Genomic DNA, 25,219 nt, shown 5'->3' with positions numbered 1-25,219 from the left:
GTCAAATGGCATCTTACTTACTACGATCACAAATTACGAATGCAGTGGAGCTTTTTGTATATGTGCTCCCCATGTGCGCTGCCCTTCTGTGCAATGACCATGTCCTTTGCTTTCAGTCAAGCTGTTGATCTTTTTCTTGGACTTTTTATGTATTCTAAATACCAGTCCTTTGTCATTATGTGTGGTGCTTATGGCGGTTTCTTTACAAGTGTATTTCATCACGTTTCAATCTGTGAAAGTCGAGAATTCCTTCTCAATCGAGAATCCAGACGTTCTTTTATTGTGCCAGCAATGGATAACCACTAGTTACAAACTTTAATGCTTTCACGTGAAAGGGCATCTTGCATTCTTCTGGCTCTGCTGAGAGGGCCACATCCATTTTGTGTCGTTTCAGTGTTTTCAGTGTTCAACTGCCTATTTTGAGATAGGGGGTTGAGAAGGAGACATACAAAGGTTTTCAATGCTGGAATTGTATTAACAGTGCTTCAGTTGCCTTGGCCAGGTGTGTAATCTGGTTTTGGGCTGTGCGTTCTCCGACGCTTCGTGGGCTTGCCGAAACTCAAATCTTTCATTCTCTGTTGCTGCACGTATCAGTTGCTAGAAAGAGCTGGAAGATTTACTCCTCGTTATTGATCGGCATTTCATGAATATGTATGCCTATCCCATGTACTTTTATCCTTCTACTCAAAGTAGCTGAATAGTATGAAATTTAAATTTTTCATTGGAACTCTTCTGTGACCTCTGTCATGAGTCAAGAGCCCTTATTATGTAGAAGAACAATGGCCGTCTCAAAAAGTGAGATCGTTTTAGATGAAGCACCTTAAGTTTGAATGCAACTGCAAACCAGGCCTTCAGGATAGGACACAACAGCCTTTCAGTGTCTCCTACCCACGAGTGGATTCTTCTGCTGGAGGCCGTCAACAGCCACTGATAAAAGAGCATCCGTGGGCCATCCATCAATTCACCCCTTCAGATGCTTGCTGGGTACATGCATAGGCTCAGGCCCTCTTCAAGTGCTCTGTTTACAAGGACACAAAGTCCTTGTCCTCAAGGAATTACATTCTGTGGGAGAAAATAGACAATCAATAAAGACACGCCTGAAGTTCTGGCAAGTGGGATGGAAACAAGAAAACAGAGCAAGGGGATGGAGAGAATACAGCAGTTGTTTTAGATAAGGTGGGGCAGACTGGGGGCGCCTGGGTGGTTCAGTCGGTTAAACCTCCAACTCCTGATTTCGGCTCAGGTCATGATCTCACAGTTTGCAGTTGGTGAGTTCGAGCCCCGCATCAGGCTCTGTGCGGACAGCATGGAGCTGGCTTGGGATTCTGTTTCCCTCTCTCTCTGCCCCTCCCTCACTTTCTCTCTGTCTCTCTCTCTCTCTCTCCATATAAATAAAAATAAACTTTAAAAAAAGAAAAAAAGGTGGGACAGACTGGACTTGGCTGAGAGTTGAATTTAATCGGGGATGGGGTACGAAGGAGAGAAGGCTTGGAGCAAGGAAGGTGACATTTGGACAGAGGTTTGAGCAAAGCAAGGGGACAAAGAGTCTGCAGCTATTGGGGGAACAGCATTGCAGGCGATGGGCACAGTGCAAAGACCCCAAGGCAAGAGTTCACCTGGTCGTTCTGAGGAACAGCGAAGCGTGAGGGACAGGAGGATAGGAACATGGAGAAAACGAGCCCAAGGTCAAGTTATTTGAGGCCTTCCTGAAGGCTTTGAATTCTGTTGTAACGTGACAGGAAGCTGTAGTAAGATTTGCACAAAGGAGTGACCCAGATCCCTGCCCTCGGACATATACTTGTCTTGCAAAGCCAGTGTTAGGGAAACAGGCTGGGGATGGGGCAGGGGGCGGTGGAGGGTGAACCCAGAGAGACCAGTGAGGAGAAAGTCACACAGTCAGGAGAAGAGGGGGCTGCTGGCTTGGAGCAGGGTGGTGGAGGGGGCGAGTCAATGTCAGTGGATTCGAGACATTGTTTGGGGGTGAGCCCGCAGGCTCTGTCAAATCGGGTGGGTGGTGCCGGAGACGAGGCTGGAATGGCTCCAAGGTTTTTGGCTTGACGAGCAACTGGATGAAGGGTTTGTCATTTACTCAGAAGGGAACACCGGTGGGAGACACAGGAGGGTTTTGTTGTTGTTGACTTGATTCGTTTTCTTTTGTTTCTGGTGGGGAGAATGAAGAGTTGTTTTAAGGCGTGTACAGCGGGAGGGCCACATTAGACATCCAGGTGGACGCATCCAGTGGTGACTTGGGTGGAGTAGTCTGGCGATTCGGGTGAGAGCAGGGGTGGAGACAGTTTTGGAAGTGACACGCATCGCAATGGCACTCAGAAGCAGGAGGACGGGCGGAGTCATCCGGGCTGCAGGCAGATGGAATAGGGGCTCCCAGACAGCCTGGTTGCTCCTGCATCTCTGTCACAAACAACATAGGAGCCAGAGGGGAGACTGAGAAGGGGGAATCAGGGAGGGGAGAAGCAGGGCTGTGTGATTGCCCAGAAGCCAAGTGAGGGACGCACTCAAGAGGGGCTGATGGACACTGTCAGCTGTCAGCGTGCCGGTGAGGGAATCCAGAAATGAGAGGAGCATTCATGACACAGTAGAGCAGATTCCTCCAGGGGCAGAGGGGTGGCATCCAGTGCACAGAGAAGGGCAGAGCTCAGAAGGGCACCTAGATGCTCATGCCAGGAACAAAAGGGACAGTGGCCTGTTCGTAGGCACAGGTACATGGGTGGCCTTCCGACTGCTTCTGTTTCTCTCAGGAAAATAAGAGGCAAGCAAAGTCATTCATCAACCGAGACTGGGGGTGGAGGGTGGCCATGTGAGCGGAGGGAGGAGGATCTGAAACAGACCCCTCACAGATGGAGAGAGGAGTCACTTGGGACACAGAGTAAGCTGCCAGGTGGCACTGAAGGCTTGCTCGGGCCGGTGATCAGAAATATAAAAATGGGACTGGTCAGCAGGTTGTGAGTGCCTCTGAGGCCATATTCGGCTGCCCTGGGGCAGGTATGGAGTAGGCGCTACCAGAGTCTTCTAGATGGTTCCTTTGTACTTGTGGCGGCCATGTCAGACTCCTGATTTATGGCACCTGAGATCTCTTGAGCGGCTCTTAGCATATGTCACCAACTTTTGGCTCACCTAGGTCAGGAGTAAAAATAATCATGCTTGCGGTAGCATGAAGTAGGCACCGCAGGCTGTAGGTGGGATCAGGGAGGCCTGTGTGGCGAGGAGAGGGGATGGGACCCAGCCAAGGCTGGTGGGAGAAGGTGACTGCGTCTGTGGAGGGGGTGGGGGTAGTCAGCAAGGCAGACAAAGTGAGAACTATGTTAGGAACCAGTGAGAGGTATTCGTTAACAGCACTGCTCAGCAGAAGGGAAGGCTAGTCAAAGCCAGACGGCAGTAGTCCCGCGGAATGGCTTCTTTGCTTTCTTCGACGGTACTGTGACCCAGGAACTGGGCTAGAGGCAGCACAGGAGAACGCTCATGTGGAAAATGCACACGAGGTGGGATGTAGAGACTGATTTTACTATAACATCAGCCATGTTGATTCTGAGAGTGGGGCAGGAGATCTACAGGATGAGCCTGGCATATGTTGTGATGCTAGAAAGTAAGGATGTGTTCTGAATGCTCGGAACACACGCATTCATACATACACGCAAAGTCACAACGATGGTGGAATGTCAAAGGAACACAGGAGCCGACTGAAATCAGAGTGCCCAACAGCCCAAGTTAGAACAGTTGAAGCAACAACATAAGTAATATTGGAATGTAGCCCAAGGTACAAAATAAATATCTAGAAGTTTCCACTGATACAGATAAATGAATAAATTTTAAAACCGGGAAAGAGAGACAGATTTCCTGTGTGGAATACCAAATAACTTGCGGAGACACTCTTCCTCAGGAAGGTGGAGCACAGATCCCCACCCTTGGGTGGGCGGTGCTTAGAGGTGTCCTTCCAGAAAGCTCTGTATGGAGAAGAGGCAGAGTGACTCAGAAGTGGGAAACCCTGACAGACACACCTCAGCCGGCCGTCGCCGTCAACATCGACAGTGATGAGTCAGTGGGTAGCATCTACCCTTGATACCCATGTGATGAAAATGGCATCTCCCCTCTGTGCTCTTCCTCCCAAAGCCATAACACAACTCTGCTGAGGAGAAACCAGACATATCCCAGCTGAGGACCTTCTACAAATTACAAAGACCTGGCGACTATCCCTCAAAACTGGAAAGGTCATCAAGACGAGCCAAGTCTGAGAAATTGTTACAGCCAAGAGGAGCCTAAGGAGACATGAGGACTGACTGTGATGTGGTCTTCCCAGTGGAATGGCGGATTTTAAAAAAGGACTTAGGCAAAACCCAAGGGCATCCGCATAAAATATGAACTCTAGATAATAACGCATCAGTATTGGTTTATTAATTGCCCAAATGTACCATTCTAATGTAAGATGTTAATAAGAGGGGGAACTAAAACTATTCTGAAAAATAAAAAAATCATAATTTTTTTTATTTCAAAAAATCAGGCACAGATGATAGAAATTCTTATTTTCTCCTTCTGTTTTCTTAAATGACGGGAAAGACTTCCGTAAAACAATGATATGTTTGGAATAAATATCTGCATTTATCTTTACAAAAGTATTTGTAGGGGTATCTGTGTAGTGAGTAAACCCAGAGTAGCCAGGTATCCCCTCATGTACTAGGTCCCTGACCTGGGCCAGGCTCCATCCTGAGCATGATGGGTGAAGGTCCCCATCCCCAGGGCTAGATACAGAGGGGCTTTCTGTAATTTTTTCTCGCCATTAATTAGGAAAATTGAAAACCTGGAATATTGAGGAATGTAGGCATAAACCATGTATATCTGAAGACCTAAAATGATTTGGGCAGCTTAATTACATTTGGACACTGTAAGACCTTGATAATATGGACTGTTTTTAAAATCACTGTGCTTCTTGTTTTAGTCTTGTGTGGTTTTAGAATTAGGCAGAGGATTGTGAATAATAAAGTGGTAAGGAAGAAGGTCAGGTATTGATTAGTGTAGCTGAATTCATTAGTAAGAACCAAGGAAGCTCCTGGCATTTACGTTATGATATATTTATGAAATAGATATTTAAGTTATAACAGTTACAATTACTTTTGTGGGGAAAAAAATAGCAAAGCCCAATAAACTCTTAGAAATGGTGACCGATGGCTATTTGTCTACTTTGAGAGCAGTGGGTGTGCATCGTGAAAACACTTCACACTCTCGTGGCATTGGAAAGGAGGGCCAAATTTTGCCAGAGATCAGTGTCCATTTTCACAGACGAGCGTTTTTCTTTTCTTCTTTTTTTAATTTCAGCTTTATTGAGGTATAACTGGCTAATAAAATTGGAAGGTACTTAAAGTGTACATCATGGTGCTATCATTTTCCATATATGTTGTGAAAGGATTCTCCCCACCTAGATGTTAATTAAAACATCCATCACCTCACATATTTCGTTCTTTTTTTGGTGAGAACATTTAAGTTCTCTCTTAGCCAATTTCACTTAATGCAACACAGTGTTACCAACTGTAGTCACTGTGCTCTACGGGAGATGTCAGACCTTATTCATCTTAGAGCTATAAAAGCTTATATCCTTTTTACCTAAACCTAATCCTCCCTGTTTCTTCCACCTTCCCAGCTACTGGCAACCACTTTCTGGCTCTACTTCTACAAGTTTACCTTTTGGGGGTGGGGGTATTTTTCCATTGCTCTCCTTTGTCTCTTGACCCCGTTACTGTGATGTCTTCCAGGCCGATGGAAGACTGTGTTGGTTCCGAGTCCATGTGTTTTACAATTAATGCTGTATAATGAAATTGGCTTGTTACGTTGACAGTGAGTCTCCAAAATGGTGGTACTTGGGCTAAATTAACGTTCATAACCTTCTTCTCAGTGTGCTGAATGTCTAAGACGCTCATGAAGAAACTGACAGAGGTTAGCAAAGGTTAGCAAAATGGATACTCTCAGGGCCTGAGTGGTAAATTATGTATAAAAAGAGTAAAAAAAAAAAAATAGCATTTCCCAGTTTCTGTTGCAGCAACAGAACTCCCAATTCTATTTCTTTTGTCAAATTTCCTAGGCACTAATGACTCATATTGACTTATTAGTCTGGTGTTTGGAATTCTGGTTGTGTCAGGGATTTCACATAGTAAAATTAGTTGCTTGGTGACAAACTTCTGCAAACTCACATTTGAAGATATTTTTGTTAATATGGCTCAGTTTGGGAGATGATCTGATCCTGAGAGTAAGGATAAATTAGCAGTATTCACTTAAAAAGAAAGAAAAAAAAGACGGGGATGGGGTATAGCAGAAAATCCGAGCTTTATTATAAAGTATAAAACTTTCTTTTTCTTGAGAATTGCCATCCACTAATAAATCCTGTTCAGGATCCAGTAAAAAGAAAGTTCGCTTAAGAAATTATTTGTGCCTCGCATCCAGTATGATGGCTGCTATCAAAAACAAAACAAAATTGGGGCACCTGGGTAGCTCAGTTGGTTAAGCATCTGACTTCAGTTCAGGTCACGATCTTGCGGTTGGTGAGTTGGAGCCCCGTGTCTGGCTCTGTGCTGACAGCTCAGAGCCTGGAGCCTGCTTCGGATTCTGTGCCTCCCTCTCTCTCTGCCCCTCCCTGGCTCATACTCTCTGTGTCTCTCAAAAATAAGTAAACATTAAAAACAACAGCAACAAAACAAAACAAAAAAAAACAAAATAACAAACATTGGTGAGGATGTGGAGAAATTGGAACTCTTGTTCACTGCTGGTGGGAATGTAAAATGGTACAGCCATTACAGAAAATAGTTTGGAGGTTCCTCAAAAAATAAAAATGGAATGATCACATGACCCCATCCCTTTGGGATATATGCCCCAAAGAATTAAAAGCTGAGTCTCAAAGAAATGGTCGCACGTTCACATTCATAGCAGTGCTACTCATAATAATCCAGAGGTGGAAGTAAGCCATGTGTCCATCGATGGATGGGTGGATGGATAAACAAAATGCGTTATAATACCTATGGTGAAATATTTTTTAAGCTTACAAAGGAGGGAAATTCTGACACCTGCCATAAGGTAGAGGAACCTTGAGGACTTTATACTGAGTGAAATAAGCCGGACACAAAAGGACAGACGTTGTATGATCCCACTTACGTGAGCTCCCTAGAATCGTCACAATCATAGAGCTAGAAGGTGGAGTGGTGGTTGCCAGGGGAGGGGGATGGGAAATTAGTGCATAATGGCAACCTGGTTGCAGTCTGAGAAGATGAAAAAGCTCTGGAGATCGAGGCTGAACGATGTAAATGTACTTAATGCCACTGGACCTGTACACTTAAAATTAGTAGAAATGGTTAAATTTCATGTTGTGTGTGTTTTGCCACAGTTTAAAAAATAAATCGTATGGCATATTGTGTGCTTGAGCTTCTACTAATACTGTAATCAGTCTTTAAAAAGGTGATAAATGCCGCTCTGGGTCAATGAGGCTAGGTCCAGTGGGCAGGTGGAAATGCCGGTGTGATGCAGAGCTGCCCTCGGAGACATAGACACCAGGGAGCAAGAGCCCTGGAACCATCAGTGCAAAGTGAGCTCGCCTGCAGAGCCCCAGGGGTTGGGGAGGGGCCAGGAGCACCAGGAAGCAGCAGGCAGCAGCGGAGGAGGAAAAAAAGCCAGCCACCTTCCATCTTGGATGTTTAGGAATCCCTTTTTACTGGTTCCCTTCAGTAACATCAACAAATGCTTTATGTTTTGGAAATAACTTGGCTACACTTACTTGCCTATAAAATGTATTGTGGTTAAGTGCCATGGACACGTGACAATTCTCTCTTGGCTGAATACAAGCAGATAACATTCAGATTAGCCACAGCAGGAGCTGGGTGCACCCAAGATCTGTTGGGACCTCCTTGTAAAACTTCCAGCATAGGATTGATGGTGCTCTGGCATCCCAATTTGATGACACTACCTTAGAGCACTGGTCTTACGGTTATTTTAAATTCCCTCATGCCACTCTTTTTAAATGGCACTGTCATAATCTAGGGCAACGTGTTTTTTGAATCCCTGTAAACAAGCTACATTCGAGTCTACTGAGTCTTGTGATTTGGCATCTCATGATGTAGGGGGAACCAGAATGTCTAACGATTATCCGGCATGAACCAGGTAGTGGGTACTTCCTGTGGATCATTTGATTTCAGCCTCACAGAAGCTCCGACCCCATCTTCAAACACAGCAATGGAGGTCAGAGAAGTTAGGCAACTTCCCCCACGGTCACCTGCCGGGTTGGTGCTGCAACTGGATTTTAAACCCAGCCTTCCCCAACTGGAGAGGAACAATCACAAAGGAAACCTTCACACATACAAAGATGTAGAGACTTTACAGGCTTTGACTGTCATCCAATACAATTAGGAAACAAATCCTAAAAAAGACCCTCTCCAAAATAAGCCATGGAGTGAAAGCCACCAGGCTCTTACTGCCTTGGAAGTCTGTGCCCTGTCCTGTTCAGCCACGCTTAGCAGGAGCAGCTGCAGGGAGGTGGCCATCTGCTTGGGGTGACAACAGTATATACCCATGGGCCTGCTCCTGCACCACGGGAGGAACTGAACTCTTCAACTTTGTGTTTTGGAATTGGGAAACTTCCCTTGCAGCTGGTCTAGCCTTCCTGTACCCCTCCTCCAATAGGATATTAAAAAGCCAACAAGGCCTTCCCAGATCACACCTGGAAGACTGGGAGCTACTGTCTCTTCTCTCATCTCATTCTCATTTACCAGTCCATCAAAAAGAAATTGAAATTCGTGTCTTGCTTATTCGTATCCGCCTTGCCCTAGGGATTTCTTTCTTCAGCCATGCTGCAAAATTCTACGGGGGAACACTCCCGGGTCATAGAGGATCATGGATATAAAGCCTGAGCTTTGTGATGAGACCGTTCTAGGCACTTGGAATCCCCATGCAGGCCCTTTATAGCTTTGTGGATTTGGACAAGCTATTTAATTATGCTCCAGGTTTATCGTTCCTTGCCTATATCTGTAGATAACTTCAGTTTCCGAAGGTTGTCATAAACATTTGATGAGCTAGCACATCTGAAACAGTGCCGTGCGTGTACAAGGTGAATGTCGTTGCTCGGGTACACCCGTGCACCCCTTAGCCACTCCGTTGGCATCCTGTACCCCTCCACCTCTGTGGAAAAACAGTGTGGAGAGCCTAGTGCTATTGTTTATTTTCTCTTTTACATGTAGTGTATTTTTGTGCCTTAGGGAAGTAGTAAGACCTTGACTCTTGTCACGGCTTAATTAACTTACTGAGAGTTGGAACGGCCAGCGGATTCCATATTGTGTCCTACTTAAAGTTGAAGTGTATTAGCTGTAATTAGTGATCCTGCTTGTAAAAAGCCACCAACTGGTCTTTCTGTTCCCCCACAGGATACCACAGGTTTCTGCCAACTCCTGTCAAATTAGTGGGCATCTGGCAAGTCTTACTTACAGCACAATTTGAAACTTTAGTAAGGAAGTTATAAGCTATTTCACTTGTTTCTGGGACTGCTTCTTTGGGTGGATCTCCTTAATACGAATGTACTGTTTAAAAATATTTGCCAATACACACCGAGGGAGGAAAACATTGTAATAAATGAGGGAATACATAGAAGGTTTTGCCTTTTTGGGCTGACCTTGCTAAGGTCACTACGTGGGCTTTCCTTTTTTTTTTTTTTAGATATTTGTTTGTATGTTTGTCTGGCTCTTTTTAGAGAGAGAGGGAGAGAGAGAATCCCAAGCAGTCTCCAAACTGTCAACGTGGGGCCTGAACTCACACACCGTGAGATCATGACCTGAGCCAAAACCAGGAGTTGGACTTTTCACTGAGTGAGCCACCCAAGCGTCCCTGCGTGGGTTTTTCTGTTGGCTGCTAAAGCAACTCACCACAAACTCGGTGGCTTAAGACAGCCCAATTTTATCCTCTTAACAGTTCTGGAGGTCAGAAGTCCAAAAACCCAGGCTCACAAGGCTAAAATCAGGGTTTCCACAAGGCTGCATTCCTTCTGGGGGCTCTAGAGGACAATCTGTTCCTTGTTTTTCCCCCTACTTTCTAGAGGTATCCTTATCCCTTGGCTAGTCGTACCTTCCTGTCTTCAAATGAACCACATTTCTGACCCTTCTGCCTCCCTCTCCTGCTGATACAAGGACGTTCGAGATTGCGTTGGACCCACCTGGCTAATCCAGGATAATCTCCCCCTCTCAAAATGAGCTGATGAGCAACCTTAATTACCCTCTGCCATGCAATCTAATACATTCACAGGTTTGCAGGCATTTGGATGCAGACACCTTTGGTGGCTGGGGAGGGGGGTGTGGGGGCTATTATCCTTCTTCCCTCATCAGCCAAAAGCCTATATTTGAGTGAGTTTCCATACTCATTTCTTGACTGCATTGAAGGAATGAAATATTACAAAGGAAAAAAAGTCGTTTAGAACCACAGTGAAATAGATCATTTTATTCAAGTAATTTAGACTATATGTTGAAAAATCAAGGTAGGGAGGGCAACAATTCTTTTCCTGTAGTCTTTTCTTTCAAGATTACTCTCTAAACCAATTATTTGCTCACAGACACATATACTTTGATATGTCTATATCCACAAGTGCATGTATGTATTTTTCTGAAACTCCAAGTTAATATTCTGGGGGTAAAAAGTTACACCTTTTTGGTCTATTTAGCTGTCTACATATTTTGACTTAAGTTCAAGAAATCCTATTCGTCCATGTCAGGTTTATATTGCAAAGTGGGATTGGCAGTTTCTCAGAGCTCTGCGACCCTGGTATTTTCTGCAGTGGGCTAAATTGCTTTGTTGGTAGAAGGGTAAATGAAGCACATGTCTGGTAACCTTGAATCATCAGTCTACCTTATCCTTGAGCTTCCCATCAAACCAGGCGGCTAAAGCCTAAACAGCCACTGTCACACACTGAGGTCTCCCAGACAGTAAATACAAAAACAGGTAACCTCAGGTGGTGCGATTCAGAAGAAGCAATGTTGTCCACTCAGTGACCTCTGGAGAGGCGAGGCTGGACAGTGATACTGCCTTAGATGGGGAGGCCAGGGGAGGTGTCTCTGAAAAGGAACTCCATGTACCTAGGGCTTAAATCACAAGAGAACAGACACCGGGGTCTGTCTTGCTCAGCAAGGAACCCTGGTGCTTTGGAAGGCTGTCTGCTGCACAGTAAGTGCTTAGTAAATCCTGACTGAATGAAGGAAAGGGTCACTAGAACATAGTCCCCCCTTACCTTTGTACAGTGTGCTGCAGTATACAGAGGGATTTAATTAGGACTGTAATTCTCATTCTTTTTTTTTTTTTTTTTGAAGTATAATTGACATACAATGTTATGTTAGTTTCAAGGATACAACGTATTGATTCGACAGTTCTGTACATTAATTACCCAGGGCTCAACCACGAGTAAGAGTAGTCACCGTCTGTCACCATAAAACAGTCTTAGAATATTATTGACTATATTTCTATGCTGTACTTATCCATGACTTGTTTATTTTATCATTGAAAGTTTGCACTGCTTAATCCCCTTAATCTATTTTGTCCATTCCCCCGCTGACCTCCTCTCTGGCAACCACCAGTTTGATCTCCGTATTCATGAGTCTGCTTTTTGGTTTGTTTGTTTTGTTTTATAGAGTCCACACACACGTGAAATCATATGGTATTTGTCTTTCCCTGTCTGACTTATTTCACTTAGCATAATAATCCCTAAGTCCATCCAGGTTGTCACAAATGGCAGGATCTCATCCTTTTTTATGGTTGAGTGATAGTCTGTTGTATATAAATTCACCTCTTCTTTATCCTGTAGCTCTTGTTCTGGAGTCTTTTTTTTTTTTTTTTTTTTTAATGTTTATTTATTTTTGAGAGAGAGAGAGAGGGAGACACAGAATCCGAAGCAGGCTCCAGGCTCCGAGCTGACAGCACAGAGCTGGATACGGGGCTGGAACTCACGGACTGTGAGATCGTGACCTGAGCCAAAGTGGGACACTTAACCGGCTGAGCCACCCAGACACCCCATGAGTCTTTCCTGTGCTGGGCAGTGTGCTTAGGGCTTTCTTCAAGAGCTCCCAAGTGAGGTGCTGTTATTATCCCATGTTCTACGAGAGGCAGCTAGGCTAATATGGCATCGCAGGACTCCAGTCGATGTCCATACGACACCAAGCCTCACTCTCTTAAACGCTACATTATCATGCTTCTCCTGAGCATCGAAAGCGTCTTACGAGGCTAGGCAAATATTGTTATTTCCATTTTACAGAATAAGCTAGTCTAAGGTGGGCCTACGAATGGTTTAGCTAAGCTTAGAATCCTTGGCCCTTGACTTGTGTCTTCTATTTGCCATTATGACTGAGTGATTCAGCTTGGTCCCAGAGACCTCTTCGGAAACAGCTATGGTCATTTTGGGGTGTTTTAGGAACAGGGGCTGTTTTGAGGAGTACATAACCCAGCCGTAACCCAGCAAGATGCAGTTAACAGGATCATTTTTAAAAAGAAAATAGGGTCCTGGAATAGGATCGGCGTTATTATAGGAATTAGTGAAAAGTTTTGAGCCAAGAAAGTTTTTATAGCTATTCTAGGCTTTTTCTTTTCTTTTTTTTTTTAATCTTCTCCCACCTAAAACTTGAAACAGCAGCTTCCCATTTGTTAGATTCTCTGAGGGTTTCTTTTATTCAGTATGACAGGAGATTCTTGCTAAGCTCTATTCTAGAGCGGCCACCTGACATTTAAGATAGGATCTGGCTGTATAATAGCAAATATGTGGCTCTCATTTCTGTTGGCTGGACCTGCATGATAACTTAATTAGCTATAGTTAACAAAGGCAAAAATGAGATTTTTCTGAACTGCCTAAGCTGGAGTGATAAACGTGCTTTAGTCTTTGGATCTCACCTCTGTGATTCATAGACTAAATCTAAATACTATCTCTGACCGAACAATCAGCAGTCAAAGTGTACTTTTTCAGACTTCCTTCTGTTCAGGCTTTTCCATATTAGAAAATTAAGTCAGTGTGTACGTCCAGTTTTATTATGGAATAATCTTGATTTAACTGCGTCTCTTCCTATTCCAATATGTCCTACATGCTGTAGCAACTTACCCTTAACTGAAACTAACATGCTCCTCTTGGACCCCTGATAAAAAGGGGTGGATTCTGAACCCCTGGCCAGTATGCAGTTTCCTCTAGAATGGGCCTCCAGCTGGCCTTTTCAACCTGTGTTGGCAAAGAGAAAGGAGATCAAACATCTCTTGGGATACAGGGTGATGTGCAGGGTGAGGGAAGGGTACTGAACTCCACGTTGAAATGGCTTAAAAAAAACAAACAAACAAACAAAAAAACAGAAGACACCCAAAGGAACACTGTTTGCTATTGGTGGGAATGCAAACTGGTGGAAAGCAGTATGGAGGTTCCTCAAAAAGTTAAAATTAGAACTACCCTATGATCCAGCAATCACACTGCTGGGTATTTATCCAAAGAGTACAAACATACTAATTCAGAGGGATACATGCACTCCTGTGTTTATAGCAGCATTACTTACAGTAGCCAAACTGTGGAAGCAGCCCAAGTGCCCATCGATTGATGAAGAGATAAAGAGGTGGTGTGTATATATATATATATATATATATATATATATATATATATACACACACACACACACATACATACATACATACATACAGTGGACTATTTCTCAGCCAGAAAAAACGAATGAAATCTTGCCATTTGCAATGACATGGATGATGCTAGAGAGTATTATGCTAAGGGAAATTAAGTCAGAGAAAGACAAATACCATATGATTTCACAAACAAGCAAGGGAAAAGAGAGAGAAACTAAGAAACAGACTCTTAACTGTAGAGAAGAAACAGATGGTTGCCAGAGGGGAGGTGGGTGGGAATGGATGAAATAGGTGATGGGGATGAAGGAGGGCACTTGTGATGAGCACCGGGTGATGGAAGTGTTGAATCGTGATATTGTACACCTGAAACTAATATAACCCTGTGTGTTAGCTATACTGGAATTAAAAACTTTAAAAAAAAAATCCAGAAATATATATTGTTTACTTTTTATTGTAAATGAGTTTTTGGAGTCATTTGTTCTTAATTCTTCTGCTTAGTAATGTATTCCTACCCTCTAGTTCTTGTTTGCTGATTTCAGGCCTGGAGAGCCCCCCTCTGACTCCACTGCCCCCCCAAATCCTACCCATCTTCCAAGACTGAAATCAGTCTCCTTTTCCTTTTCCCCACCTCCCAGTTATCTGTTCTTTCTCTCAGCTGCTGCCATGTAACTGGTTCAGCATCAACTCCTTCCATCGACCCTGCCTTTACTGCCTTTTTGGGTGGGTGCTCCTTTTTCCACTGTGACTGCTGTTGATTGGCTGACATTCAGAAACCCTGGAGTGAGGTGGTTGATTGGTGGAGTCCACTGGGGTGAAGGAGATGTGATTGGCTAGTCCTCTGAAGCACCAGGGTAAAGCTCCTGTTGATTGGCAGACTTCACTCAAGTGAGGCAGTTATTGATTGGCTGGCCTTGTGAAATTTTTATATTGATACAAGCTGGCATGAATCAATTAGAATAGGTTTGAAACCAATCAAGTGAATAGGTTCCTTGCTCTGACCAAGGAACAAACCAGTCATTTCCTAGGTGCCAAGGGAACTTCTTATCGTCACCTGACCTGGAATCCTAGATTTCCTGGGTTGAATTAAGCCTGTTGAAATACACACTACACATTAGACCCTCACCCAGCCACCCACCCCAGAAGTGGATGCATGAGCACAGATTTGGGAGTTGACAGACCTGGGCTCAAATCCTGATTCTGTAATTCAGCACCCTTAATCCCTGTGATCCTCAGTCTCCTAAAGAATAACACCTCCCTGAAAGGTGGGGATTCTGGAGATTAAACAAGCTGACGTGTGTCAGGTACTCATCACACCCTTAGAGTTCTCATTACAACCCCACAGGTCTAATGACCCAAGGAAAGCATCCTGAGGGGTCATTTTGTGACTCAGTTCCCTCTTAGTTGTTTTTTTTCCCTCCTAAGGCCTGTCAGAAAGATTAACTGTAAAAACCTGATGCTCAGACCTCACTCCTCAAGATTCGGATATAATTGATCTGTGGTAGAGCCCAGGCACCATGTTTGTTTGAGCTCCCACAGGATGTTCAGTGTGCATGGAATCATACCCTGCCCAGCCAGCTCCTTACTTAACTACTCTTCACACAGTGAAATCACACAGGAAATTAATAGATGGCTTTGATTGGTCTTACGTGATGGGCTCGTCATGTTAAAAACTCTCTTGAAAACTGTGTAATTAAGAAACAAAGCTGGTATTCAAATGGAATAGTCTCTGAGCCCCATTCCTATTTCTGCTCTCATTATTATTAGAAAAAGAAAAACTGCCTTTATGATTTTGAAAATTCTAACCCTGACAGAAAGGTCAGGATAGAGAGAGAGACACATAGTATGGAGGGGAGATTTTCCAAAAGTGTATAACAAAGTGGTCTACAGTTTGGAAATGAACATTGTGTACACTTGGATGTTGCATATATTATGCATAAGGTTTATTAAATATTTCCTCCTTCCCGAAAGGTTTGATGTCTCTAAATTTGGAAGTTAATTCAAGAAACAGGAGAACATATTTTATTTATAAGTTTCTTTAGCATCTAGTAAAAAGTGTCATGTCATTTAAAAATGGTATTCATGCTTCTGTGGAGTCAAGTGCTTTGGTTCCCTCTGTAATCCTGAAGTCATCCCTCTAAAGTAATGAGAAGTTCTCTCTGTCAGAGAGGAAGAGGGTTTTAGTTAAGAGTCTTTCCATTATTCCTTCCTTCCAAGTTTTAAGGAAACCTAGTCAGGTGAAGGGCTGAATATTGAATGGTTCTCCTGGAAAAAATACTGGGCCATCTTGTGCCTAAAAAGTCTGGAGCTGCTGAAGCAGTTAACTATATTCATTTTAGTGATATGCCTTTGCTATATATTACTTCCAGAACTGACGTAACTAGATGTATAGTATACCATTATTTCTTGTTTTAATAAGCTTTTTATTTGGGGATGACTTCATATATGGTTCACTCTTGGCGTTGCGTATTTTATGGGTCTTGACAAATGTATAGTGACGTATCCACTATTAAAGTATCATACAGAGTAGTGTCACTACTTTAAAAACCGAATGCTCCACGTATTCATCCCACCCTCCTTCCTCACCCATTTGGGCTCAAGTCTAAAGATAAGAAGGAAAAGTGGGAGTTTATCGCTGAGGAGTAAGGTAGGCAGTCGATGAGCAGACAATTACTAAAGGAAACATCAGAGGTAAAGGAGGGATTCTGACTAAACTGACCTGGCAGGATTCTTCCTGAAGGCAGGCAAGGCAATCTGTCCATCTGTCGGGCATTACCTGGGTGAGTGTGGAGGATTCTAGCTAAACCAGCGTAGCAGGATTCTTGTTAAAATTGGGACGTGTTGGGACAAACATGGAAGTACAAATATCTTGCACATCTTGCACGAGGCCTCGTGTGGAAAGAGGATTCAGAGGAGCCTGACTGAAGTTTGGTCTAGGAGAGGGTCTTTGGGAGATCGAGACAATAGATGGCCTTTTCTTTTTTTTTTTTTAAGTTTATTTATTATTATTTTTTAGAGTGAGTTGGGGAGGGCCAGAGAGGGAGAGAGAGAATCCCGAGCAGGCTCTGCCCCATCAGTGCAGAGCCCTACTCGGGGCTCAGTCTCACAAACCATGAGATCGTGACCTCAGCCGAAACTAAGAGTCGGACGCTCAACTGACTGAACCACCCTGGTGTGCTGAGAGTAGGTGGGCCTTTATAGAATGGCTTCTTTACTTAGTAACGTTCATTGAAGGTTCCTCCGTGCCTTTTCATGGCTTGATAACTCATTTCTTTTAATCACTGAGTAATAGTCCATTACCTGGATATACCACAGTTTATCCATTCACCTCCCTCAGGATGTCTTGATCACTTCCAAATTTTGCCAATTATGAGTGAAGCTGCTAGAAACACCCGTGTATGGGTTTCAAGAATAGTTTTATTTGTGTAGAAAAGTTGCAACGATAGTACAAAGCATTCCCATATACCCTTTACTCCATTTTCCCTAGTGTAGCACCTCACACAACCAGGGTGTGTTTGTCAAAACTAAGATTAACATTGGTATGTTACTGTTGACTCAACTTCATTCAGATTTCACCATCGTTCCTACTAATTTCCTTTTTGTGTTTTAGGAGCCAGTCCAGGATGCCACATTGCTTTCAGCTTTAATTTATAAGAACAGTTTGGGTGTGTGTGTTCATTAAATATGTTCATAAAATTCAGCGTATCTTGAGAAAGTGGATGTAAACATATTAGCTACAAGGAGCTGCTGTTACTTAATCAAGTGAACGCATTTAATTATGGCATTGTTATTTAGAATTTTTTGAAAGTTTGTTTTTGCTTCTGGCAGAGCACGCAGATTTCCCAATGTACAAAATCAGGGTTTGTTTTATTAGGGTTGCTGTTTCTAAACAAAATACCAAAGCTTGTTGAAAGAAGGTCATTTTAAGGTTATTCCAAGACCCAGGAGGAAACTGGTTGCCAAGTAGTAATAAAAGCTGTCAGTGCATAATTTCTCAAGTTGATGCACAGGACGAAGTGTTTGGTTGGTTCTCTAATGAGCATCTCCAAATGTTTTGCTGGCAGAAGGACTCCATGAAAGATGACAGAGGAAGTTATTGTGATAGCAAAGTGGGACTACACTGCCCAACAGGACCAGGAGCTGGACATCAAGAAAAACGAGCGTCTGTGGCTGCTGGACGACTCCAAGACGTGGTGGCGCGTGAGGAACGCGGCCAACAGGACGGGCTACGTGCCATCCAACTACGTGGAGAGGAAGAACAGCCTGAAGAAGGGTTCCCTCGTGAAGAACCTGAAGGACACGCTAGGTGAGTGCGTCTGTGCGTTAGGTCCCACATTACTGCTGAGCTACTTCCCGTGATGGCGGTGGGGGGGGGGGCGGTGAGGAAGCTTTGTGCTTTTGGAGGGGAGCGTGTCCCATCTTTTTAGTTCGTGTGTTTTGTTTTGTTAAAAAAAAAAAAAAGAGGTCTGTTTTAAAGTTGGCCTCTTTCTTGCTGTCTTTATTTTTTTTAAATAATAATGTTTTTATTTATTTTTGAGAGAGAGAGAGACAGAGCACGAGAGGGGGAGGGGCAGAGAGAGAGGGAGGCAGGCTCCAGGCTCTGAGCTGTCAGCACAGAGCCGGACGTGGGTCTTGATCGAACTTGCGAACCACAGGATCATGACCTGAGCCAAAGTCGGACGCTTGACTGAGCCACCCAGGTGCCCCTAGTTGTCTTTTTTTTTTCTTTTCAATCTCTGCAAATAAAGAGATCAAGATGGAGAAATACCATGTTTGTTATTTCCTGGAGACTTCGGAGTCCAGAATCGTGTCTGGGTTTTGGGGACCCCCCACACGTGTTTCCATCTTCTGGCATCAATATTCTAGAGGTTCCTGAAATGGAATTCCCTCCTCCAAAATGTCCGCAGCTCTGCCTGTGTCATCCCATCAGGTCTCTTCTCTCTTACATGATCCTGCCCGTGCTGCCTTCATGCATAGTGTGGGAAGGAACAGAAAGCGCTCTGAACCGGGTGGGGTTTTTTCCCCCCCTCTGCTCTATTGATGACGTTTCATAGAAACCACAGTCCTGGCAGCGTTCACTAACGTGGCCGTGGGTGAGCACCCGGGTGATGTCCGAGGCCGTCTGCAGGGACCGTGGGGAGCTCAGCCCGGTTGGCTCAGAACCTGGTTTTCTTCCCACGTGCCCAGTATCCTGACGTGGGACAGGCCGCCTTGAATCCCCTGAAGTTAAGGGTGTCCACTCTTGCCCTTGTGTGCATATCTGATGTACTTGAAGTAGTTACTCCTTCGTGGTAACTCTGAGGGCTTTGCTGGAGAACCATGAGCTGAGCCCCCACATACTAAATCTAGTGTCGCCTCCTTCTAGGAGTATAATGTGGGTCGTACCTGAGACTACTGGATATCACTTAAGAGTTTGCTCTGAAATAAGCCAGTATTCTCGCCATGTTGCGTATACCGGAGCGTTTGCTTTTTATTTCTAACAGGAGGGTTTGTTTCAGGTAGGGTCGGAGGGAAGCAGGTGGGGAACTGGGAAGAAAATTACACACCGAGTGTAGTGGGCGTGGCAAAATATTCATCTTGAGTTTCATGCAATCTTGAAAAGTCTCCTGAGTCTTTCTTCAGACCCATTTATTTATTTATTTTTAATTTTTTTTTTATTGTTTTTATCTATTTTTGAGACAGAGAGAGACAGAGCATGAGCGGGGTTGGGGCAGAGAGAGAGGGAGACACAGACTCTGAAGCAGGCTCCAGGCTCGGAGCTGTCAGCACAGAGCCCGACACGTGGCTCAAACTCACAGATCATGAGATCATGACCTGAGCCGAAGTCGGACACTTAACCGACTGAGCCACCCAGGCCAGTCACCCATCTTCAGACCCATTTAAAGCCTTCATTTATTGGGTAGTGTTTCTGTGTTAGGGCTTAGGTTGTTTCCATGATTTGGAAAGAGAAATGAGACACCGGCCTGCGTATGAGTCACACGACCTCTCCTAGGTTCAGAGCCTTATGCAGAAATTTCTTTTTGCACAAGCAGTTTCATTCTTTCTCCACTAACCTGATACCCCTTTAATTTTTTTTTTTTTCTCCAAGCAAGTCGCTTGAAAGGAACGTTGTGGTCCTATACTTATAACTCTTAATGAACTATGGTAGAAATGCAATTAGCATGAGTAGATAAATACCAGGGCCTAATTTTATTTATTTATTTTTCCAATTTCAGCCTCTGCCTCACCAAAGTACCTTTTTTGGGAGATGCTAAACATCGTTGCCTTGTTTTGTTTTATTGCCTATCCATTTTTTAAAAATACAGTCTCAATATTGTAGTAAAGAATGATGTACGCAGAAACTGAACGAGTTGCTCAGAAGAGAAATAGGACAAAGCAAGCACCCCGAACCATCTAGAAGTTCCCTTGCATACCTTGTCATTGTTCTTTTTCTCCTTCACTTGGCAGAAGGAGAAAAGCCAAAGGCCCAAGTTGAAACCCTCAGCCAGATGTCTCACTCAGTGTCTACTCCTTCACCAGCTGCGATCCGCCTTGTGCGCTGGGGGGGGGACCGCAGGCTCTCCGCATTAGTGGAGCCTCACGCAGTCGGCCCCTCCCAGTGCTGGGTGCTGGGTGCTGGGCCGCTGCCCCGCCCCTGCCAGATGGCCACCCAGCTCTGCCAGAACACTTCTACCTCGACAGTCAGCCAATTCCATTTTTGGAGAACACAGATTGCTCGAAAGCTCTTCCTTAAATAGAATCAAAGTTTGCTTTTCTTTAACTTTCTCCCCTTGGCTCCCGTTGTGCCCTCGAGAGCCGCCTGAGTAACGTGTGCTCCTCCCCTAGAAGATGACCGCCCCGCCTCCAGGCCTCAGTCACAGTGCAGGCATGCATGCATCTGCCTGGAAACGTTTAGGCTAAGCATATCACGCGTTGTAAAAACACAAGTGGGATTCTGTTTTTGACATCCGTATCTGTGGAGAAATGCCCCCCTTGTTTCTGTGTATCTTTCTGTTTCGTGTTCACCATATTCCCCCGAAGCCTTGCTCCTGCTGCCCGGAGAGAGACCTTGGTGTTCCAGTGTGAGTTTTCCATTGCCCACTTGAGCAGCATCAAAGGGAAGGATCACAGTGGAGTGACTTCTCAGTTCCCCGCAGCCGGGCTCGACAAGGCATCGTTGTCAACCAGGAAGGTCAGAAAACATCCCGCAGCCCGTCCTGCCTCCCCCTGGCCCCTGTAGCTAAAGAATTGGAGCCAAGTGTTCGTGGCTCCCTGTTTAAATTCTTGTCTCCAGCGCGCTCTCACAATTACTGTATGATTCTAGCCGATCATGCGGCCGGCAGAATTTCTCTGCACTGCCTGTTAGAAGGAGTGAAAATAACATGTGTTGACCTTCCAGTAGCTACTCCTGGAGTCATCCACATTTGTCATTTTTACTGCTGTAGAAGTCCACCTGATTTCTCAGTCCACAGTAAGATTTTCCTGGCAGGTGCCTGGTTTGGAATAAAATAGCACCGGACTCCCCCAGCAAAGTCCCAGTGTTATAAATGTGCGTACACGTCTCTGGTTGCAGAGAAATGTAACTCTGTAAGAGTCCTCTTCTACTTTCTTATACTCACTTGCTGTGTTGAGTTCCGTGGGGAATTCAATTTAATCACACGCACGACTTGGTTAGAGTAACTTCTAGAAAGCAGTACCTCTGACAAAAAGATCTCTGTTGGGAAAGGATTAACATTCTTTCTTTTCCTTTCATAATTTATAATCAAATCAAACAATATGAGCTCTTATTTGCACATGAGCAAAACATTTATATACTGGATCTCCTCTTGTATTTAACTTATGATCATGAATAGTCAGAGAACTTTTCCACAGATGACAAGGGGCAATTGTTAAGAACCCTTTCTGCTGGCAGAGCCCAGTTGATATTTTGAAGGGCTCAGACTGTGCAGCTCTTTGCTCAGCAGTTGAGGAGCGTTCCTGGTCTACAGTCTGGCCTTGACATTGCAGCCTAGCTTATTAAATTACGCGGGTTAGGTGTTTTAAAGCACTGTGCTAAATCTTTTGAGATGGGGAAGCTGCTTCCAGGGAGGTATTTTTCAAAGATTCTCCTTCAGACTACTGAAGAACGGTTTTTGTTACCACTTCGTGACAGCAGCTGGGATCCAGCAAAGCCCCAAAGGCTAATGCTGTTCTCAGTTGTTCCCTTAAGTCTACGTGCTGACTTGGGTTCTGCAGAGCTGTGCAGTTCTCTTTATAACCTATTAGTAACCTTCTCAGGAGGGTTTGTTCCAAGGCACACATGTCCATTGCTGACCACCTCCCTAGGTATCTGGAGCTAGAGGTGACCCACCCCCTGTCAGGGTTGCTCCTTTATAGCATTTGTCTCAATGTGACCATACCTAAGGCCGTTTAGCAACCTGCCAGTGATTAGCCCCAGGACTCCCGCCTCGGATTCCAAGCTAGACCTTGGGAGCAGAGAGAGACTCCCAGTGCTAAGTGGCTATACAACAGCCCCTGTTTCCTTTTGAGCTAATGCTTTAAGATGAGGAGGGGGTGGTTCCTATGGGTGAAATTCACAAGGCTCTTAGAGGCATAGCCAGTCTGGGATTGACTTTGGGGTGGCTAAGTGACTTCCCCAGGAACACACTACTAGTGCCAGTGTGGGACTTCACCTCAAACTTGAGGTTTTTTTACTATAGCAAGTTGAATATATGGACTTAGTAGGTGGGCATTTGATAAGATTCTGTTGCAGAGACAGGCAGTTAGAATGTTAGGGGAGATTTTACTGATACCAAGTCCTTTATTTTAGAGATGAAAAATTACTAGCAAAACTTGAGCTGGGTCAGGGAGTTGGGCAGTAATAATATATTGATGTGAATTTCCTGATTTGGTGGCTATATTGTGGTTGTAGAGGAAAATGTCCTTGTTTAAGTGTTAGAACATCGTGTAGGTAGGAAAGTGGCTCTCAGATGGCTCAGGGAAAACAATATTTTTGCACTGTTGTAACTTTACGTTAGAACAAACAGACAGACATGAGTGGTTGAGGGACCACCCCAAGGCTCTAAAGTTGGCTTGTAGCAGAGGAGATATAACTTGGGGTCCCCCCACTTTGCCTGGGCACCTACAGTGCCTTAAATTTGGCATATCGCTGAACACCTGCTGACATTGGGCCAAAAACATGAGAGTAACACCAGACGCAAACGTGTCCTACTGATTATTCATGGGAATGGTTTCCCACAGTACTTAATCCGGAGCCTTCTGTAATTATCCAGAGTTCTCTCCTTATCACTAGCTTGCAAGTGAGGAAAATCCCTGCTGCTTGCTGGATCAGCCCAGACTGTTTTGAGCCTGTTCAATGTATGCTTTTTTGTTAAAATGGAGATCAGGAGAGTGATGGTCAGAAGCGATCTTCTGAGCTCACTGCCTCTGTGATTGTGTGGCATGTGAGGGAATTTTTGTTTAGACACCGCAGGACTGTGGACCTTTGCTTATAAATGTTCTCAGCAGGCCTGATCCAGGGCAAGTGGTCGGTTAAAAACGAACAGGGAGTAACGAATGGCACAGCCTATTTGTGGGAGCAGAGCCTGCGTCTGGGCTGTCCCTTCCTTGCTCTGTCCCTGGGAAATCCCTTTTGAGCCACTTCATTCCCTGCTGAGTGACCTTTGGGAACAATAACCAAGGGCTTTGAAACAGGGATGCAAACATTATGTAGGGATCAGCATGGTGTAATAGAGTATGTCTGGATCAGAAGTGGGAGCCTGGACGGACGTCATTGCATCTGGTGGGATATGAAGAGAGGATAAGATTGAGTCCCCGACTTTCGGAAGCTTGTCATACCTGGGAAATGACACTGGCACAAATGAGCAGGCCTCATTTGAGCAGTGGCACTGTCTCTGCCCGTCCCCTTGGAAACTGGGCTCTGCCCTACCCTTCAGGAAGCAGTGTGCAGAGCGGTTAGGAGAGAGACTCCCCACCACGTTCAGATCGAGTCTTTGCCAAACCATTGAACTCGCGGAGCCTGGACTCCATCATCTGTAAAATGGGATAAGTGACTATTTGTCTCCTGCAGTTGTTGAGAATTGAATGAAGTCCTTCAGCAAAGAGTACCCGGGCTGAGCAGACACTTGGGAGAGGAGGTGGGGCTTCAGCTGAAGAAGGGAGAACGTAAGTCAAGATTTGGAGGCTGGAAGCCAAGTTGTGTTGGAGGATATTAAGGAGTTAGCTGGACTGGGGTGAGGGAGAGCGCGGGGGTGTCCTGAGGGATCATGGTGTCCCATACTGCCGGTCCTGAACACCAGGCCTGGTGCCATTTGAAAAGGGAACCCCCGAGAGTTTCCATATGGCGGACAGAGATGACCGTCATGGCGTGCAGGGGGCATCCTGGTCCTGATCCTCAGGAAGGGACTGGAGAGGGCCTATCCGTCCATAGGTAGCTGGCAGCGAGGCCTCAGAGCAACCCAAACGTGATGTTGGAAGTCTTGAGCTCAGCAGCGGAGAGGGATTTCACAGGAAACCCCCAGGACTCTGTTGACTGGGTGTGGAACAGCTGGAAGACTGAAATACTCGTCACAGATGACTCCAGCATTCTGAGCCTGAATGAATGTCTCCAGCAGAGAATTCGGGAAGTGGGAAGAGAAACAGGGCCATCAGGATGAGACCTGTTTGAAGTTGAGGCAATGGCAGGACATTCATGGAAACGTTCAGTAGGATTCAGACGTGTGTTATAACGTTCTTCCTATTTTTAAGTGAATTTTAGTTTTGGGCCTCCAAATACTTATTTTTACCTAGGATCTGCAGTTTAGACCTGACATTTCTGCCGCAGCGTGTCAGGGACCTCAGACAGGCTTTCAGCGTGTATGTCGTCCTGGGGACTGGCCCCAGGCCTCTGGTCCCCTTTGGAGAGCTGTCACTGCAGCCCTGCCCTGGCAAGAGAGCCCACGGGAGGCTATGTGGTAACCGCCAAGGGCGTGCAGGCTCCCTGAGCCAACATTCCCCATGCTCCTGACACTCCCTGCAAAGAAGTGTCACCCCACACTCCGCAGCCAAACCAAAAGCTAATGCTGCAGAAAAATTGAAACCAGGACCCCGAAATGGATTTTGTGCGTATGGTTCCAGGGAGTAGACCGTAGTTTCTGTCTCTCTCTGAGTGCCTCATTGTGTGAGGTACCGCGCTAGCTGCCTGCACGCATTTCTGTTTTTATCTTCACGAAAAGAGGGGGGGGAAGAGGGGCGTGCTAATACCCTCATTTCCCATGTGAAAGCATGGACACCGGGAACTTAAGTGATGTGCCCGGGAACACGCAGTAAGTGGTTGGAATTCAAACCACGTCTCCCTGACTTCAGCCTGTGTTATTGTGGATCAGCTGCTAGAATTGGGGATTCAGATCCAGCAGGGGTCGGGGAAGACGCACACAACACCTGCCTGTCGTGGATCGCAGTGAACTCCACCCCCTTGTGGGCCCCCACCCGCACAGCTGTTTTGATTTCCTCCCACTCTTGTTCTGGCCCCTGAAATGCTAGGGGACCAGCTCCTTGAGTGAGCATCAATTTCTCCCTGACCCCAAGGGAGTCGCTTAGTAATTCTGCCCAGTTCCTTCATGTTGAGGTGAGCAAGAGCCATTAA

General features: G+C 45.1%; 1 protein-coding gene across 3 annotated transcripts in view; it reads left to right on the top strand.

Moving 5' to 3' along the window:
• Positions 1-25,219, top strand: part of NCK2 (NCK adaptor protein 2) — a 152,494-nt gene that overhangs the window by 91,854 nt on the left and 35,421 nt on the right. For 2 of the 3 annotated variants that reach the window (XM_027069387.2, XM_053200364.1), the window contains exon 3: positions 17,682-17,923. In XM_027069387.2, the coding sequence (XP_026925188.1) occupies positions 17,698-17,923 (226 nt within the window). In that variant the 5' untranslated portion in view covers positions 17,682-17,697. The remainder of the gene's footprint in view (positions 1-17,681; positions 17,924-25,219) is intronic. The other variant, XM_027069389.2, reaches the window with a different exon arrangement.

Source organism: Acinonyx jubatus, chromosome A3 (assembly GCF_027475565.1).
Source record: "Acinonyx jubatus isolate Ajub_Pintada_27869175 chromosome A3, VMU_Ajub_asm_v1.0, whole genome shotgun sequence".
Taxonomy (NCBI): domain Eukaryota; kingdom Metazoa; phylum Chordata; class Mammalia; order Carnivora; family Felidae; genus Acinonyx; species Acinonyx jubatus.
This window is presented reverse-complemented; position numbering and strand designations above follow the sequence as displayed.